Source organism: Salmo trutta, chromosome 3 (genome assembly GCF_901001165.1).
Source record: "Salmo trutta chromosome 3, fSalTru1.1, whole genome shotgun sequence".
Taxonomy (NCBI): Eukaryota; Metazoa; Chordata; class Actinopteri; order Salmoniformes; family Salmonidae; genus Salmo; species Salmo trutta.
In genome coordinates, this window is record NC_042959.1 from 18,205,048 (window position 1) to 18,223,004 (window position 17,957).

The following is a 17,957-nucleotide window of genomic DNA, read 5'->3' on the forward strand; positions in this document are numbered from 1 at the left end:
TCCCCCACAGCAACTTGGCCAAGCCTCCCCATTTCTCCTTCACACAAATCCAGATAGCTGATGTTCTGAAAGAGCTGCAAAATCTGGACCCCTACAAATCAGCTGGGCTAGACAATCTGGACCCTCTGTTTCTTAAATAATCCACCGCAATTGTTGCAACCACTATTTCTAGCATGTTCAACCTCTCTTTTGTATCGTCTGAGATCCCAAAAGATTGGAAAGCTGCCGCGGTCATCCCCCTCTTCAAAGGGGGAGACACTCTAGATGCAAACTGTTACAGACCTATACAGACCTAGAATATGTGGACAACTACAAATACCTAGGTGTCTGGCTAGACTGTAAACTCTCTTTCCAGACTGACATTAAGCATCTCCAACCCAAAATTAAATCTAGAATCGGCTTCCTATTTCACAACAATGCATCTTCACTCATGCTGCCAAACATACCCTCGTAAAACTGACTATCCTACCGATCCTCGACTTCGGCGATGCCATTTACAAAATAGCTTCCAAAACTCTACTCATCAAATTGGATGTAGTCTATCACAGTGCCATTAGTTTTGTCACCAAAGCCCCATATACTACCCACCACAGCGACCTGTATGATCTCATTGGCTGGCCCTCGCTTCAAATTCGTCGCCAAACCCACTGGCTCCAGGTCATCTATAAGTCTTTGCTCGGTAAAGCCCCTGTTTTATCTCAGCTCACTGGTCACCATAGCAGCACCCACCCGTAGCAAGCACTCCAGCAGGTATATTTCACTGGTCATCCTCAATACCAACTCCTCGTTTCGCCGCCTCTCCTTCCAGTTCTCTGCTGTCAATGACTGGAACGAATTGCAAAAATCACTGATGCTGGAGCCTTATATCCCCCTCACTAACTTTAAGCATCAGCTGTCAGAGCAGCTTACCGATCATTGCACCTGTACACAGTCCATCTGTAAATAGCCCACCCAACTACCTCATCCCCATATTGTTATGTATTCTTTGCTCCTTTGCACCCTAGTATCTCTACTTGCACATTCATCTTCTGCACATCTATCACGCCAGTGTTTAATTGCTAAATTGTAATTATTTCGCCACTATAGCCTATTTATTGCCTTACCTCCCTAATCTTACTACATTTGCACACACTGTATTTAGACTTTTCTATTGTGTTATTGACTGTACGTTTGTTTATCCCATGTGTAACTCTGTTATTTGTGTTGCACTGCTTTGCTTTATCTTGGCCAGGTCGCAGTTGTAAATGAGAACTTGTTCTCAACTGGCCAACCTGGTCAAATAAAGGTGAAATAAAAAAGAAATAAAAAGATTTGCTCCTACCTATCTTTCCAATTTTGTCCTGCCGTACATAATTTCTAAGCAAACAGTTGGAGGCAGATCTTTCTCCTATAGAGCTCCATTTTTATGGAATGGTCTGGCTATCCATGTGAGAGACGCAGACTCAGTCTTGACCTTTAAGTCTTTATTGAAGACTCTTCTCTTCAGTAGGTCCTATGATTCAGTGTAGTCTGGCCCAGGGGTGTGAAGGTGAACGGAAAGACACTGGAGCGAGGAACCGCCCTTTCTGTCTCTGCCTGGCCGGTTCCCCTCTCTCCACTGGGATTCTCTGCCTCTAACCCTATTACGGGGGCTGAGTCACCGGCTTACTGGTGCTCTTCTATGCCATCCCTAGGAGGGGTGCGTCACTTGAGTGGGTTGAGTCACTGATGTGATCTTCCTGTCCGGGTTGGGGCCCCCCTCGGGTTCACACGTGGGAGATCTTCGTGGGCTATACTCGAGCTTGTCTCAGTGTAGTAGGTTGGTGGGGCCTGTGCTTTGGCAAAGTGGGTGGGGTTTTATCTTGCCTGTTTGGCCCTGTCCGGGGGTATCGTCAGACAGGGCCACAGTGTCTCCCAACCCATCCTGTCTCAGCCTCTAGTATTTATGCTGCAATAGTTTATGTATCGGGGAGCTAGGGTCAGTCTGTTATATCTGGAGTATTTCTCCTGTCTTATCCGGTGTCCTGTGTGAATTTAAGTATGCTCCCTCTAATTCTCTCTCTCTCTCTCTCTCTATTTCTCTCTTTCTCTCTCTCTTTCTATCGGAGGACCTGAGTCCTAGGACCATGCCTCAGGACTACCTGGCCTGATGACTCCTTGCTGTCCCCAGTCCACCTGGTCATGCTGCTGCTCCAGTTTCAACTGCTCTGCCTGCGGCTATGGAACCTGTTCCCTGGATGTGCTACCTTGTCCCGGACCTGCTGTTTTGGACTCTCTCTCTACCGCACCTGCTGTCTCTAACTGAATGATCGGCTATGAAAAGCCAACTGACATTTACTCCTGAGTTGCTGACCTGTTGCACCCTCTACAACCACTGTGATTATTATTATCTGACCATGGTGGTCATCTATGAATGTTTGAACATCTTGGCCATGTTCTTTTATAATCTCCACCCGGCACAGCCAGAAGAGGACTGGCCACCCCTCAGAGCCTGCTTCCTCTCTAGGCTTCTTCCTAGGTTCCGGCCTTTCTAGGGAGTTTTTCCTAGCCACTGTGCTTCTACATCTGCATTGCTTGCTATTTGGGGTTTTAGGCTGGGTTTCTGTACATCACTTTATAAATACATTTGATTGAAGGTAGACGGGGGAAGGGTGCAGTCATATTTTTCATGTCAGATAAAATGTTTAGAGTATAGGACCACACCAAATGTTGATCTGCCGTTGTCAGCTGTTTGTTCGGCGCAACTGTGTTTTAGAGACCATGGACGTCTAACTGACAAAAAAAAATCACTATTCTACATGTCAAATTGTTTTGCACTCGGTTCACAAATTACAGCCGGTACTCTGATCATACCGGCAAATGCTATTGGTGGGTTCCTGCCTTAAGAATGTGTTAAATGCAACAGTAAGGTTGTTGTACTTCCTGGGTAAGTGATCTCATAGAGAATGGATATAACGGCTTAGTGGTTAGGCAGGTATATTCCTGGTCTAGTTGAGGTAAATAGACTTCCTGGGGTAAGAGGTAAATAGACTTCCTGGGTAAGAGGTAAATAGACTTACTGGGGTTGGGGGGGAAGAGGGTGCAGCTCTTGCAGTGAATGATTTCCTTGACGATGGGCAGATCAAGGGGGAGGAGGGGTGGGGGCACCATGCCGAGCCCGGGCATCATGGGGTTCATGGGAGCGATGCCTGTCATCATGCCAAGGCCCTGGTCGAAATCTAGATGAAAGCACACAACAACACACACATATAAAAACAACATTTCCACTCACACCAGTTCAGCACATGTTGCCATTTTCATGTTTCATTTGACATTGTGTGTTTCTCCATGAACACTTTGCTGAGGTTTCTGTCAACAATGGTGACACACAACCAGTCTTTAAATAACTGAATACATGCTCTGATGAATGGACAATGGCAAAAGAGGGGATGGCTACCGTTTTACTGGCTCCTAACCAACTTTGCTATGTTGTTTGTTTTTTCAAATTTTTTGTAACTTATTTAGTACATAATGTTGCTGCTACCGTCTCTTATTACTGAAAAGAGCTTCTGTACATCAGAACAGTGATTACTCACCTCGAACAGGACAAAGATTTTTTTTTTTATGAGTCTGAAGCAAAGGATATACTGCTTCCCGGAGACCTGGCCCCCATCCCTGTCATTCGTGTGAAATAAAGACGGAAAGACAGGGGGCGGATGTCTGGGTGCCTTGTGAGAATTCGTTGGCGAGTGAGTAAACCACCACTACCCTCGGTATTATTGGCCAACGTGCAATCATTGGAAAACAAACTGGACAATCTGGTCTACTATTAATATCCTACCAACGGGACATTAAAAACTGTAATATCTTATGTTTCACCGACACTTGGCTGAATGACGACACGGATTATATAGATCTGGCTGGCTTCTCCGTTTTTCGGCAGGACAGAGAGCTACGTTATTTGTCAAAAACTGCTGGTGCGCGATGTCTAATATTAAAGAAGTCACTAGGTATTCCTCGCCTGAGGTAGAATACCTCATGATAAACTGTAGACCACACTATCTACCAAGAGAGGTCACATCTATATTATTCGTAGCCATCTATTTACCACCACAAACCGATGCTGGCACTAAGACCACACTCAACGAGCTGTATAAGGCCATAAGCAAACAAGAAAATTCTCATCCAGAAGCGGCGCTCCTAATGGCCGGGGACTTTAATGCAGGGAAACTTAAATCTGCTTTACCTAATTTCCACCAGCATGTCACATGTGCAACCAGAAATGTAAAAATGAGCCAGAAATTGTAGTTTTTCTAGGTGGCTCCCATTTTGGCTGTTGTGTTTCCAAGCGTGTGGAAGAGAGCGCGTTCTTTGGTATTTTTCTCTGGTAAAGACAATAACGATTCTCCGTCTTAATCAATAAGTGCATTGACGATGTCGTCCCCACAGTGACCGTACGTACATTTCCCAACCAGAAGCCATGGATTACAGGCAACATCCGCATCGAGCTAAAGGCTAGAGTTTCCGTTTTCAAGGAGCGGAACACTAATCCGGACACTTATAAGACATCCTGCTATGCCCTCAGACAAACCATCCAACAGGCAAAGTGTCAATACAGGACTAAGATTGAATCGTACTACACCGGCTCTGACGCTCGTCGGATATGGCAGAGCTTGAAATCTATTACGGACTACAAAGGGAAAGCCAGCCACGACCTGCCCAGTGACGCGAGCCTGCCAGACGACCTAAATGTCTTTTATGCTCACTTTGAGGCAAAAAACACTGAAGCATGCATGAGAGCACCAGCTGTTCCGGACAACTGTGTGATCACGCTCTCAGGTAGTAAGGTGGTAAGGGTAGGCAACAACACATCTGCCACGCTGATCCTCAACACTGGGGCCCCTCAGGGGTGCATGCTTAGTCCCCTCCTGTACTCCCTGTTCACCCACGACTGCGTGTCCAAGCACGACTCCAACACCATCATTAAGTTTGCTGATGACACAACAGTGGTAGGCCTGATCACCGACAACGATGAGACAGCCTATAGGGAGATCAGAGACCTTGCAGTGTGGTGCCAGGACAATAACCTCTTTCTCAATGTGAGCAAGACAAAGGAGCTGATTGTGGACTATAGGAAAAGGAGGGCCGAACAGGCCCCTATTAACATTGATGGGACTGAAGTGGAGCGGGTCGAGAATTTCAATTTCCTTGGTGGTTCCGAGTGGCTCAGTTGGTAGAGCATGGTGTTTGCAACGCCAGGGTTGTGGGTTCGATTCCCATGGGGGACCAGTACGGAGGAAATTTTTATGAAATGTAAGTTCGATTCCCATGGGGGACCAGTACGGAGAAAAAAATGTATGAAATGTATGCATTCACTACTGTAAGTCGCTCTAGATAAGAGCATCTGCTAAAAGACTAAAATGTAAAGTATGGCAACTGCTCAGCATCTGACCATAAGGCACTACAGAGGGTAGTGCGTACGGCCCAGTATATCCCTGGGGCCAAGCTTCCTAACATCCAGGACCTATATACTAGGCAGTGTCAGAGGAAGGCCCAAAAAATTGTCAAAGACTCCAGTCACCCAAGTCATAGACTGTTCTCTCTACCTGTCCAACGCATGTGACAAATAACATTTGATTTGAAAGGAACAAACAAACATCCTACATGTTTAAAGTGGAGCTTCATAAGCTTCTACTGACTCTCCTCTCTGCTACTGATTGGCTGACCTTTGATCTTCCTGTCTGTAGTCAAAGAGAGAGCGAGAGAGAGAGAGAGAGAGAGAGAGAGAGAAAGAGAGAGAGAGAGAGAAGACCAGGAAACACAGGAGATTTCACAGGTTTTGATGTAGACTACAGCTGGGTGCACTCACACACACATGCGTCTGCCCACCTACCTGCCTGTTAATGACCTCATTTCTGGTATTCATGTCGAAAGTGATAAGAGGGACCCTGTTGCCTGGGTGATGATGACTCCTGCCCAGCGAGGCAGAGGAGAGGTGAAATGATGGCAGGAGGAGAGATAGAGGAGGGAGGGAGGTATAGCGGACACAGTGTCTACTGAATGTACTGAAGGCCAGTCTAAGTGGCAGCTCTGGTCTCAGTGCTGGGTGAGAGGCCCACCACAGAGCTCTCTGATGGGCCTCAGACAGGGTCATAGTAGGATTCAGCTCTGGTCTCAGGGCTGGGTCGAGGCCCACCACAGAGCTCTCTGATGGGCCTCAGACAGGATAATAGTGGGGTTCAGCTCTGGTCTCAGGACTGGGTGAGAGACCCACCATGGAGCTCTCTGATGAGCCTCAGAGAGGGTAATAGTGTGGTTCAGCTCAGGTCTCAGGGCTGGGTGAGAGGCACACCACAGAGCTCTCTGGTGGGCCTCAGATAGGGTAATAGTGGGGTTCAGCTCTTGTCTCAGGGCTGGGTGAGAGGCCCACTAGGGAGCTCTTTGGTGGGCATCAGACAGGATAATAGTGGGGTTCAGCCCTGGGTTGGGAAGAGAGGCCCACGGCAGAGCTCTGGTTGGAGAGAGAGGCCCACGGCAGAGCTCTGTCATTGGCCCCTATGCGGCAGATGAGCTGATTCATAACTGCCACTACCCTGAACTGAGGAAATGAGCACACTGCTGATGAATTATGTAAAACACTCCTGGCTGCCACACACATTATGAGCACAGAGAATAATTTTCACTCTTGGTAAATAAAAGATTTCTGCACCATATTTATTCATGAACATGACAGATGATAGGAGCCAAACCAGGCTCCGGGTGCACATCAAGAAAAGAAGATCTGGTTTGATCAAGACCAGCCTGTTTCCACTTCACTGCTGAATGTATCTTTCTCCTTCCAGTCTATGTGTGTGTGTGTGTGTGTGTCTGTGTGTGTATGTGTCTGTGTGTGTATGTGTCTGTGTGTGTATGTATGTGTGTGTGTGTGTGTGTGTGTGTGTGTGTGTGTGTGTGTGTGTGTGTATGTATGTGTGTGTGTGTGTGTGTATGTGTGTGTGTGTGTGTGCGTACGTTTCCATTCAGAGCCAGTGGGCATAGGAGGTGTGAAGTCGAGCGATGCATGATAACAGAGATTATTTACACTCTGTTTCTTCTCAGGGATTTTAAGATAAACACACATCATCTTCAGTGTGAAACAGGCCTCTTCCAGCCAGAGGTAAAACTGTCTAGAGACAGAGACAGAGCAGGAGTCTCCTGAACAGAAACATCAGTGGAGAACTGTCTTCTCTCCAGCCACACAAGGTCTCTCAGTCCCCCTATCTCTCCCTCTTCCCTCTCCCACTGGCTCCATCTCTTTCGCTTTCTCTCCCTCTTCATCTCTCTCTCTCTCTCTTTCTCCAGTCACATGATAGATCGTCACACAGCCTCTGCCTGCAGTCCCAGAGATATGAAGAGTCACGCACGCACGCACGCACGCACACACGCACACACACACACACACACATCCAACAGCCCTGTATCTCCATGTTAACCAATCAGCTTCCCAGAGGTTTGTTGAAGGTAATTACATTTCATGCTGCCTATCAATAAAATTTCCAGCCAGGAATAAAACATTTGGCATTTCACTGTAGATACCTCCTGGCTGTCAACACATCACATCCATCCTCCCGCTCTTTCCTCCTCTCCTCTTCCCTTCCTCCCCTCCCTCTGTTTTCCAGGGTAAACGTCCCCCCCAGCAGAGTGGGTGCTAGGTGGAAAGAGGGCTGGGTGGAGGACGGGGTGGGAGGGCTGGGGGGAGGGAGGGCTGGGTAGAGGGAGGGAGGGATTGGTAAAGGGGAGTGTGGGAGGGCTGGGGGAGGGAGGGCTGGGGGAGGGAGGGCTGGGTAAAGGGGAGTGTGGGAGGGCTGGGGGAGGGAGGGCTGGGTAGAGGGAGGGTGGGAGGGCTGAGGGGAGGGAGGGCTGGGTAGAGGGAGAGAGGTGCTGGGTAAAGGGAGAGAGGGCTGGGTATAGAGAGGGTGGGTGGCCTGAGGGAGGGAGGGCTGGGTAGAGGGAGGGAGGGCTGGGTAAAGGAAGGGTGGGAGGGAGGGCTGGGTAAAGGGAGGGAGGGCTGGGTATAGAGAGGGTGGGAGGCCTGGGGGAGGGAGGGCTGGGTGGAGGGCATGGGTGGAGGAAGGGCTGGGTGGAGGGTAGAGGGAAGGCTGGATGGAGGGAGGGAGGGGGGAGGGTAACACAGGGAACTACTGTGAGGCATGCTAGGTAATATTCTCTAATGAGGCGAGCAGGCAGAGCCCTCTAGAACACGACCAGAGGCTCCAGTCTCAATGTGCTGCCAGACATCTCCTTCTCTACATAATATACAATATAGATTCAGCCGCGGACTGATTTTTTCTTGAGCTGATGGTCCCTGGGACGGAACAGGCAGGGTCTGCAGGTAGCCTAGCGGGTTAAGAGCACAGGGCCAGTAATTGAAAGGTCACTGGTTCGAGCCGACTAGGTGAAAAATCTGTAGATGTGCGCTTGAGCAAGACACTTAACCTTAGTTGCTAAAGTAAGTAGCTCTGGATAAGAGCGTCTAATAAATTACTTAAATATAAGCATAATTACAAATTATTTGTATACTGCAAATTGACTGCAAGAAGCCCAAACAGATTGACTAAAATCAAAACTTGCTCACATTTGTATACGATCACGTGTCTCTCTATTATGTGTGGGAATACTTGGGAACAGATTTCATAAATTAAAATCACTTGGAGCTGATATCCAGTTTTTTTTACCGTCTATTACACTGTGTGCACAATTATTTGGCAAATTGCATTCCTCAGGATTAATTTTATTGTTGAACAAACACAATGCTCTCAGTCAATCCAAAATGTTATTGAACCTCAAACCTGAATGTTTAACAAAGGAAAAGTGAGTTCTCTTTCTCAGGGGAATATATGTGTGCACAATTATTAGGCAACTCATGGTGTGCAGAATTATTAGGCAACCAAATTACAAAAATTATTTCTCCCAACTCACGTGTTTATAAAAAAATTTTGGGAGTAAGTGTAACAAATAAGTAACACAAAATGACAATTAAATAACATTTTCGGCCTTTCAAAAATATTCAGTGACCAATATAGCCACCCTTCTTTTCAATAACTGCCATGAGCTTTCCATCCACGGAGTCTGTCAGTTTCTTGATCTGTTCACGATCAACTTTCGCTGAAACAGCATCCACAGCCTCCCAAATGCTGTTCAAAGAGATGTATTGTCTTCCCTCACTGTAAATCTCACGTTTGAGAAGGGCCCAAGTCAGGTGAGGAAGGGGGCCAGGTCATTATTCGGGCATCTTTGAGGCCCTGGCTGGCTAGCCAAGCAGTATAGTACTTGGATGCATGTGATGGAGTATTGTCCTGCCTAAAGATCATGGCCTTCTTGAATGCTGAGGACTTCTTCCTGTACTACTGCTTGAAGAAACTGGCAGTAGTTCATCTTCAACCCAAAAAGGTCCAACTACCTCATCCTTAATGATAGCAGCCCATACCAGTACCCCTCCTCCACCTTCCTGGCGCCTGACTCGAAGTGGTGCCCTGTGTCCATTACTGATCCAGCCACAGGCATGTCCATCTGGTCCATCAAGAGTCACTCTCATGTCATCTGTCCATAAAACCTTAGAAAAATCGGTCTTCAGGTATTTCTTTGCCCAATCTTGACGCTTCAACTTGTGAATCGTATTCAGTGGTGGTCGTGTTTCAGTCTTCTTGACCTTGGCCATGTTTCTGAGCACTTGACACCTTGTACTTCTGAACACTCCAGGTAGGTTGCAGTTCTGGAATACGGTGGCACTGGAGGATAATGGGTTTCTGGTAGTTTGACGTTTAATTCTTCTCAAGTCTTTTGCAGTTAATTTCACCTGACTGAGTGACTCATGATAACATATCTGTTGGCTCTGCCACTGTAATTTCCCCTGACTGATGACTCATGATAACATATCTGTTGGCTCTGCCACTGTAATTTCACCTGACTGAGTGACTCATGATAACATATCTGTTGGCTCTGCCACTGTAATTTCACCTGACTGGGTGACTCATGATAACATATCTGTTGGCTCTGCCACTGTAATTTCCCCTGACTGGGTGACTCATGATAACATATCTGTTGGCTCTGCCACTGTAATTTCACCTGACTGAGTGACTCAAGATAACATATCTGTTGGCTCTGCCACTGTAATTTCCCCTGACTGGGTGACTCATGATAACATATCTGTTGGCTCTGCCACTGTAATTTCCCCTGACTGAGTGACTCATGATAACATATCTGTTGGCTCTGCCACTGTAATTTCCCCTGACTGGGTGACTCATGATAACATATCTGTTGGCTCTGCCACTGTAATTTCACCTGACTGAGTGACTCATGATAACATATCTGTTGGCTCTGCCACTGTAATTTCACCTGACTAAGTGACTCATGATAACATATCTGTTGGCTCTGCCACTGTAATTTCACCTGACTGAGTGACTCATGATAACATATCTGTTGGCTCTGCCACTGTAATTTCACCTTTCTAAGTGACTCATGATGATGACATAGCTGTGGGCTCTGCCACTGGGCAAACAGCCTATGGTAGAACCAAGATGTCGACATGGTGGAGTGACAGCTACAGTCCAATGATGTGTCTGTGGTTCACCTGACTGTGTGACATATGATGATGATACATGACTATGGGCAACCCCTCCCCGACGATAGAGCCAAGAGGTTCAGTATAAATGGTGTTAACGACAAATTTAAATACTATTTGAGTTGTGTATGAGTGTCACAAAATAGGATTAGCTAAGGGTTTCAAAGCTCCTGCCACCCTGCCAACTGTCTGTCTGGTACTGAGCTGTGTGGATCTCAAGTCCTCAGACTGATAATAGAGTCATAAGTCCATCTGGCTGACTCAGCGCTGCATGTTCATTTTAATAGAGACAAAGAAAATGGCCGACGTAGGCAAATGTGAGCAGAACCGCAGGATGCACAGAATCCAGCAACCAGTCTGCAGCTACAGAGTCAGAAACATCCACCGGATACTGCAGACACAGACACAAACACAAACACTCCAGACACTCCCCCTAGTCTCTACTGCAACCACGCAGACACTCTCCCTAGTCTCTACAGTAGCCACACAAACACTTCAGACACTCTCCCTAGTCTCTACTGCAGCCACACAGACGCAAACACTCCAGACACTCTCCCTAGTCTCTACTGCAGCCACACAGACGCAAACACTCCAGACACTCCCCCTAGCCTCTACTGCAGCCACACAAACACTCCAGACACTCTCCCTTGTCTCTACTGCAGCCCCACAGACACAAACACTCCAGACACTCCCCCTAGTCTCTACTGCAGCCACACAGACACAAACACTCCAGACACTCCCCCTAGTCTCTACTGCAGCCACATAAACACTCCAGACACTCTCCCTTGTCTCTACTGCAGCCACACAGACACAAACACTCCAGATACTCCCCCTAGTCTCTACTGCAGCCACACAGACACAAACACTCCAGACACTCTCCCTAGTCTCTACTGCAGCCACACAGACACAAACACTCCAGACACTCCCCCTAGCCTCTACTGCAGCCACACAGACACAAACACTCCAGACACTCTCCCTAGTCTCTACTGCAGCCCCACAGACACAAACACTCCAGACACTCCCCCTAGTCTCTACTGCAGCCACACAAACACTCCAGACACTCTCCCTTGTCTCTACTGCAGCCACACAGACACAAACACTCCAGACACTCCCCCTAGCCTCTACTGCAGCCACACAGACACAAACACTCCAGACACTCCCCCTAGTCTCTACTGCAGCCACACAGACACAAACACTCCAGACACTCTCCCTAGTCTCTACTGCAGCCACACAGACACAAACACTCCAGACACTCCCCCTAGTCTCTACTGCAGCCACACAGACACAAACACTCCAGACACTCTCCCTAGTCTCTACTGCAGCCACACAGACACAAACACTCCAGACACTCCCCCTAGTCTCTACTGCAGCCACACAGACACAAACACTCCAGACACTCTCCCTAGTCTCTACTGCAGCCACACAGACACAAACACTCCAGACACTCCCCCTAGCCTCTACTGCAGCCACACAGACACAAACACTCCAGACACTCCCCCTAGTCTCTACTGCAGCCCCACAGACACAAACACTCCAGACACTCCCCCTAGCCTCTACTGCAGCCACACAGACACAAACACTCCAGACACTCCCCCTAGTCTCTACTGCAGCCACACAGACACAAACACTCCAGACACTCCCCCTAGTCTCTACTGCAGCCACACAGACACAAACACTCCAGACACTCCCCCTAGTCTCTACTGCAGCCACACAGACACAAACACTCCAGACACTCCCCCTAGTCTCTACTGCAGCCACACAAACAGACATTACCTCAAATGGGAACTGTAGCTCTTGTCAACGTACAGACACCAAATCACCTAAAACACCACGTCATCGTAATGTTTACCCTCATTACCATCTAACATAACTGACCTTCGCTGGACTGGTTAACCATGGAAGAAATCAAATCAGAGTCAAGATTGCTCCAGACAAAGTACAGGGCTTCAGTGGGAATATGGGACTGTGGGGATGTTTGAATTAGGGCTGCAATGGGCTGCGACCCTCTTTCCTCAGTTAAATGACACAGACAGATAACTACAGTAGATGTTCTGTAAGGTTAGGGTTCCGCGCGAGCATCCGCATGTCGTGTGCATGCTGATTCTATCTATCCCCACCAGACACGATCTTGACCAGTGGTATAGTGTACTGTTTAAGGTGATGGAGCACAAATAAAATGTAAATGACGTAATCATTTCCTCAATCAAAGTGTGTACCAACAGATGTAGCCAATTGAATAGCCTATCATTATAGAATATGCATAAAATGCATCTGTAACGTCTGCTTCCAACTCACACTCTGAAACACCTAGATCCCCTGAACGCAGCTCACTCTCCAGATCCCAATCACCTGAATTCTGATCACCTGTTCACACACCTGTATGTTTATCACTCACTATTTAGTTCAGTTCTTTACACCCCATCATTGTGAGGTATTGTTTGTTTTGTGACACACTTCTATTCAGAGTGCCGGGGTTTCCTGTAATTTTATCCTCCTGTGTATGATAGTTTTTGCCTGCCTCACTAACGACGCCTTTTGCCTATTCCCTGCCTGTACCTTAGCCTATCAGATTTCCTGTTATCAACCTATTGCCTGATCTACCGGACGACGTTACTAGCCTTTTCCCTGCCTATACTGTTGCCTTTTTGGACCCCCTGTCTATGACCTTCTGCCTGCCCCTGGACCCAGCTACCTGCCTCCTCCTGTGGTCCTTTATAATAAACACCTGCTATGCTCTGCGCTTGAAACAAGCTCTCTGTCGCCCATCGTGTTTATTACAGCATCATCCAGTTGCAATGTCTACCTATGCTCACATGTATTGTCTCAAGAAAATGGTTTTTGATGTAAATATGAACTTGATTGAACAAAACATGCATGTATTGTATAACATAATGTCCTAGGAGTGTCATCTGATGAAGATCATCAAAGGTTAGTGCTGCATTTAGCTGTGGTTTTGGTTTTTGTAACATATATGCTTGCTTTGAAAATGGCTGTGTGATTCTTTTTGGCAGGGTACTCTCCTGACATAATCTAGTGTTTTGCTTTCACTGTAAAGCCTTTTTGAAATCGGACAATGTGGTTAGATTAACGAGAGTCTTGTCTTTAAAATGGTGTAAAATTGTCATATGTTTGAGAAATTGAAGTTATAGCATTTTTGAGGTATTTGTATTTCGCGCCGTGCGATTCCACTGGCTGTTGGCAAGCGTCCCACCTCGCCCAGACAGGTTAGCTTCAGCTCCCTGCAACCCACGCCCCTGACATATCTAAGCCTTTATACTTAGGCATGTGTCACGACTTCCGCCGATGTCGGTCCCTCTCCTTGTTCGGGCGGCGTTCGGCGGTCGACGTCACCGGCCTTCTAGCCATCGCCGATCCACATTTCATGTTCCATTTGTTTTGTCCTTGTCTTACACACCTGGTTTTATTCCCCCAATTACTTGTTCATTATTTAACCCTCTGTTCCCCCATGTTTGTTTGTGAGTGATTGGTTTTTGTAATACGGTCCGTTATTGTGGGTTCGCATATTTGCGTTGTATTTGTGAATATTTGAGTAAATTACGTTTATTACTCACATCTTCCAGCGCCTCCATCAGCCCCACTACAGCAGGCCCCACTGTCCACCCCTCCTTCACCCGGTATGATGGGACGGCTGCCGGATGCCAGGGGTTCCTACTCCAGCTGGAACTCTACCTGGCGACTGTCCACCCGGCTCCTGCGGGACGTAAGAGTGTGTCCGCCCTCGTCTCCTGCCTCTCAGTCAAAGCCCTGGAGTGGGCCAACGCCGTATGGAGTGGAGGAGATGCGGCGTTGGACCATTACGCAGAGTCTGTTCCACCTGAGGCAGGTGACAAGGAGCGCGCAGGATTTCGCTTTGGACTTCTGGACCCTGGCCGCCAGCGCGGGATGGAACGACAGGGCCCTGATCGATCACTACCGGTGCAGTCTGTGTGAGGACGTCCGCAAGGACATCCAGGCTCACCCAGAGCCCCCTGTTGCTCACATGTATGTGTTTATTACATTTCCTGAGTTTTCCCCGCATTCCCAGCATAAGGCGCTCGTAGATTCAGGCGCAGCTGGGAATTTTGTTGACAGTTCATTTGCCTATAGTTTAGGGATACCCCTTGTTCCTGTGGATATGCCCTTCCCTGTGCACGCCCTAGATAGTTGACCATTAGGGTCAGGGCTGATTAGGGAGGCCACCGCTCCACTAGTCATGGTTACGCAGGAGGGTCACAAGGAGAGAATCAGTCTCTTCCTTATTGATTCTCCTGCATTTCCCATCTGGGCCTACCCTGGTTGCCCTGTCATGACCCCACTATTTTGTGGCAACAGAGGGCTCTCAAGGGGTGGTCACGAAAGTGCTCAGGGAGGTGTGTAGGGGTTTCGATTGGTGTGACTATGGTGGAAAATCCAGACTAGGTCTCCACCGTGCGCATCCCCTCAGAATATGCCGATTTGGCTCTCGCCTTCTGTAAGAAGAAGGCGACTCAATTACCACCCCATCGACGGGGGGATTGTGCGATAAATCTCCTGGTAGACGCAGCACTTCCCAGGAGTCACGTGTATCCTCTGTCACAGGAGGAGACGGCGGCTATGGAAACATATGTCTCCGAATCCCTGGGACAGGGATACATTCGGCCCTCCACTTCACCTGCCTCCTTGAGTTTCTTTTTTGTGAAGAAGAAGGATGGAGGTCTGCGCCCGTGTATTGACTATCGAGGTCTCAATCAGATCACGGTGAGGTACAGCTACCCGCTGCCTCTCATCGCCAGTGCGATCGAGTCAATGCACGGGGCGCGCTTCTTCACAAAATTGGATCTCAGGAGCGCTTACAACCTGGTGCGTATCCGGGAGGGAGACGAGTGGAAGACGGCTTTCAGTACCACCTCAGGGCACTATGAGTACCTCGTCATGCCGTATGGGTTGATGAATGCTCCATCAGTCTTCCAGGCCTTTGTTAATGAGATTTTCCGGGACCTGCACAGGCAGGGTGTAGTGGTGTATATCGACAACAATCTGATATACTCCGCTACACGCGCCGAGCATGTGTCCCTGGTGCACAGGGTGCTTGGTCGACTGTAGAAGCATGACCTGTACGTCAAGGCTGAGAAATGTCTGTTCTTCCAACAGTCTGTCTCCTTCCTAGGGTACCGCATTTCCACGTCAGGGGTGGAGATGGAGAGTGACCGCATTTCAGCCGTACGTAATTGGCCAACTCCCACCACGGTAAAGAAAGTGCAGCGGTTCTTAGGGTTTGCCAACTACTACCGGAGGTTTATCCAGGGCTTTGGTCAGGTAGCGGCTCCCATTACCTCACTGCTGAAGGGGGAACCGGTGCAACTGCAGTAGTCGGCTGAGGCGGACAGGGCTTTTGGACATCTGAGGGCTCTGTTTACCTCGGCTCCCATGCTGGTTCATCTGGATCCTTCTTTGGCGTTCATAGTGGAGGTGGACGCGTCCGAGGCTGGGATAGGAGCCGTGCTCTCTCAGCGCTCGGGTACGCCATAGCAAAACTATGATGTGGGGGACCGGGAGCTGTTGGCTGTCGTCAAGGCTCTGAAGGCGTGGCGACATTGCCTTGAGGGGGCGAGACACCCTTTTCTCATCTGGACTGACCACCGCAATCTGGAGTATATCCGGGCGGCGAGGAGACTGAACCCTCGCCAGGCAAGGTGGGCCATGTTTTTTTACCCGTTTTGTGTTCACCCTGTCCTACCGACCAGGTTCCCAGAACGCTAAGGCAGACGCACTGTCCCGGATGTACAGTGAGGGAAAAAAGTATTTGATCACCTGCTGATTTTGTACGTTTGCCCACTGACAAAGAAATGATCAGTCTATACTTTTAATCATAGGTTTATTTGAACAGTGAGAGACATACTTGCAGACTTGTTTACGCTGTTGTGCGTTTTTGTTGCCGTTTTTACTTTGCTACCTGACGGTTTTTACTTTTTCATTACCGTATATTTTTACTTTTTTCCCTCACTCAACTTTTTTTTCATTCAACTTTCCTACCCCGGAGGTTTTATCTGGACATGGTTCGTCAGGACTTCAAACAGCCGAAGCTAAGTAACATTAACATGATGCCTTCTAATTGCAGTCGTTGTACTCATAATATACAGGAGAACGATCGCCTTACGGCAAGGATAGCTGTGCTGCAAGCCCAGCTTCAGACGCAATCGTTAGGCAAGGGTCATTTCAGTGTAGGAAAGGATGAAACAGCGTCTGTGCCACCAGTAAGTACAGATAGTAACGTTAGTATAAACCCCCTCGCACGGTCCCCGCAGCCGGACATCTTTCTCATGGCTTCTGGAGGGAAACGCTGTAGGAATGCTCAACCGGTGTCGCTTATTCAGCCGACAGAAACTTTCAACCGGTTCTCCCCGTTAAGCGAGTCGGAGTCGGAGGCCGAGACTTCTCTGGTCTCTGCTCCTCCCGTTGTGGGGTCTGAGACGCCGACGGCTCCCACCATTAGCTCTGACAAATTGAAAACCCTAGTCATTGGCGACTCCATTACCCGCAGTATTAGACTTAAAACTAATCATCCAGCGATCATACACTGTTTACCAGGGGGCAGGGCTACCGACGTTAAGGCTAATCTAAAGACGGTGCTGGCTAAAGCTAAAACTGGCGAGTGTAGAGAGTATAGAGATATTGTTATCCACGTCGGCACCAACGATGTTAGGATGAAACAGTCAGAGGTCACCAAGCGCAATATAGCTTCAGCGTGTAAATCAGCTAGAAAGATGTGTCGGCATCGAGTAATTGTCTCTGGCCCCCTCCCAGTTAGGGGGAGTGATGAGCTCTACAGCAGAGTCTCACAACTCAATCGCTGGATGAAAACTGTTTTCTGCCCCTCCCAAAAGATAGAATTTGTAGATAACTGGCCCTCTTTCTGGGATTCACCCACAAACAGGACCAAGCCTGGCCTGCTGAGGAGTGACGGACTCCATCCTAGCTGGAGGGGTGCTCTCATCTTATCTACGAACATAGACAGGGCTCTAACTCCTCTAGCTCCACAATGAAATAGGGTGCAGGCCAGGCAACAGGCTGTTAGCCAGCCTGCCAGCTTAGTGGAGTCTGCCACTAGCACAGTTAGCGTAGTCAGCTCAGCTTTCTCCATTGAGACCGTGTCTGTGCCTCGATCTTGGTTGGGCAAAATTAAAAATGGCGGTGTTCGCTTCAGTAATCTTACTAGTATAAAGACCTCCTCCATTCCTGCCATTATTGAAAGAGATTGTGATACTTCACATCTCAAAATTGGGTTACTTAATGTTAGATCCCTCACTTCCAAGGCAGTTATAGTCAATGAACTAATCACTGATCATAATCTTGATGTGATTGGCCTGACTGAAACATGGCTTAAGCCTGATGAATTTACTGTGTTAAATGAGGCCTCACC

At 48.2% G+C, this 17,957-nt stretch overlaps 1 protein-coding gene across 1 annotated transcript in view; it reads right to left on the reverse strand.

The window, feature by feature from the left end:
• The window catches only part of LOC115169740 (ecto-NOX disulfide-thiol exchanger 2-like), a 400,179-nt gene that overhangs the window by 146,125 nt on the left and 236,097 nt on the right, over positions 1-17,957 (reverse strand). The window contains exon 4 of the mRNA XM_029725656.1: positions 3,039-3,197. Within this exon, the coding sequence (XP_029581516.1) occupies positions 3,039-3,197 (159 nt within the window). The remainder of the gene's footprint in view (positions 1-3,038; positions 3,198-17,957) is intronic.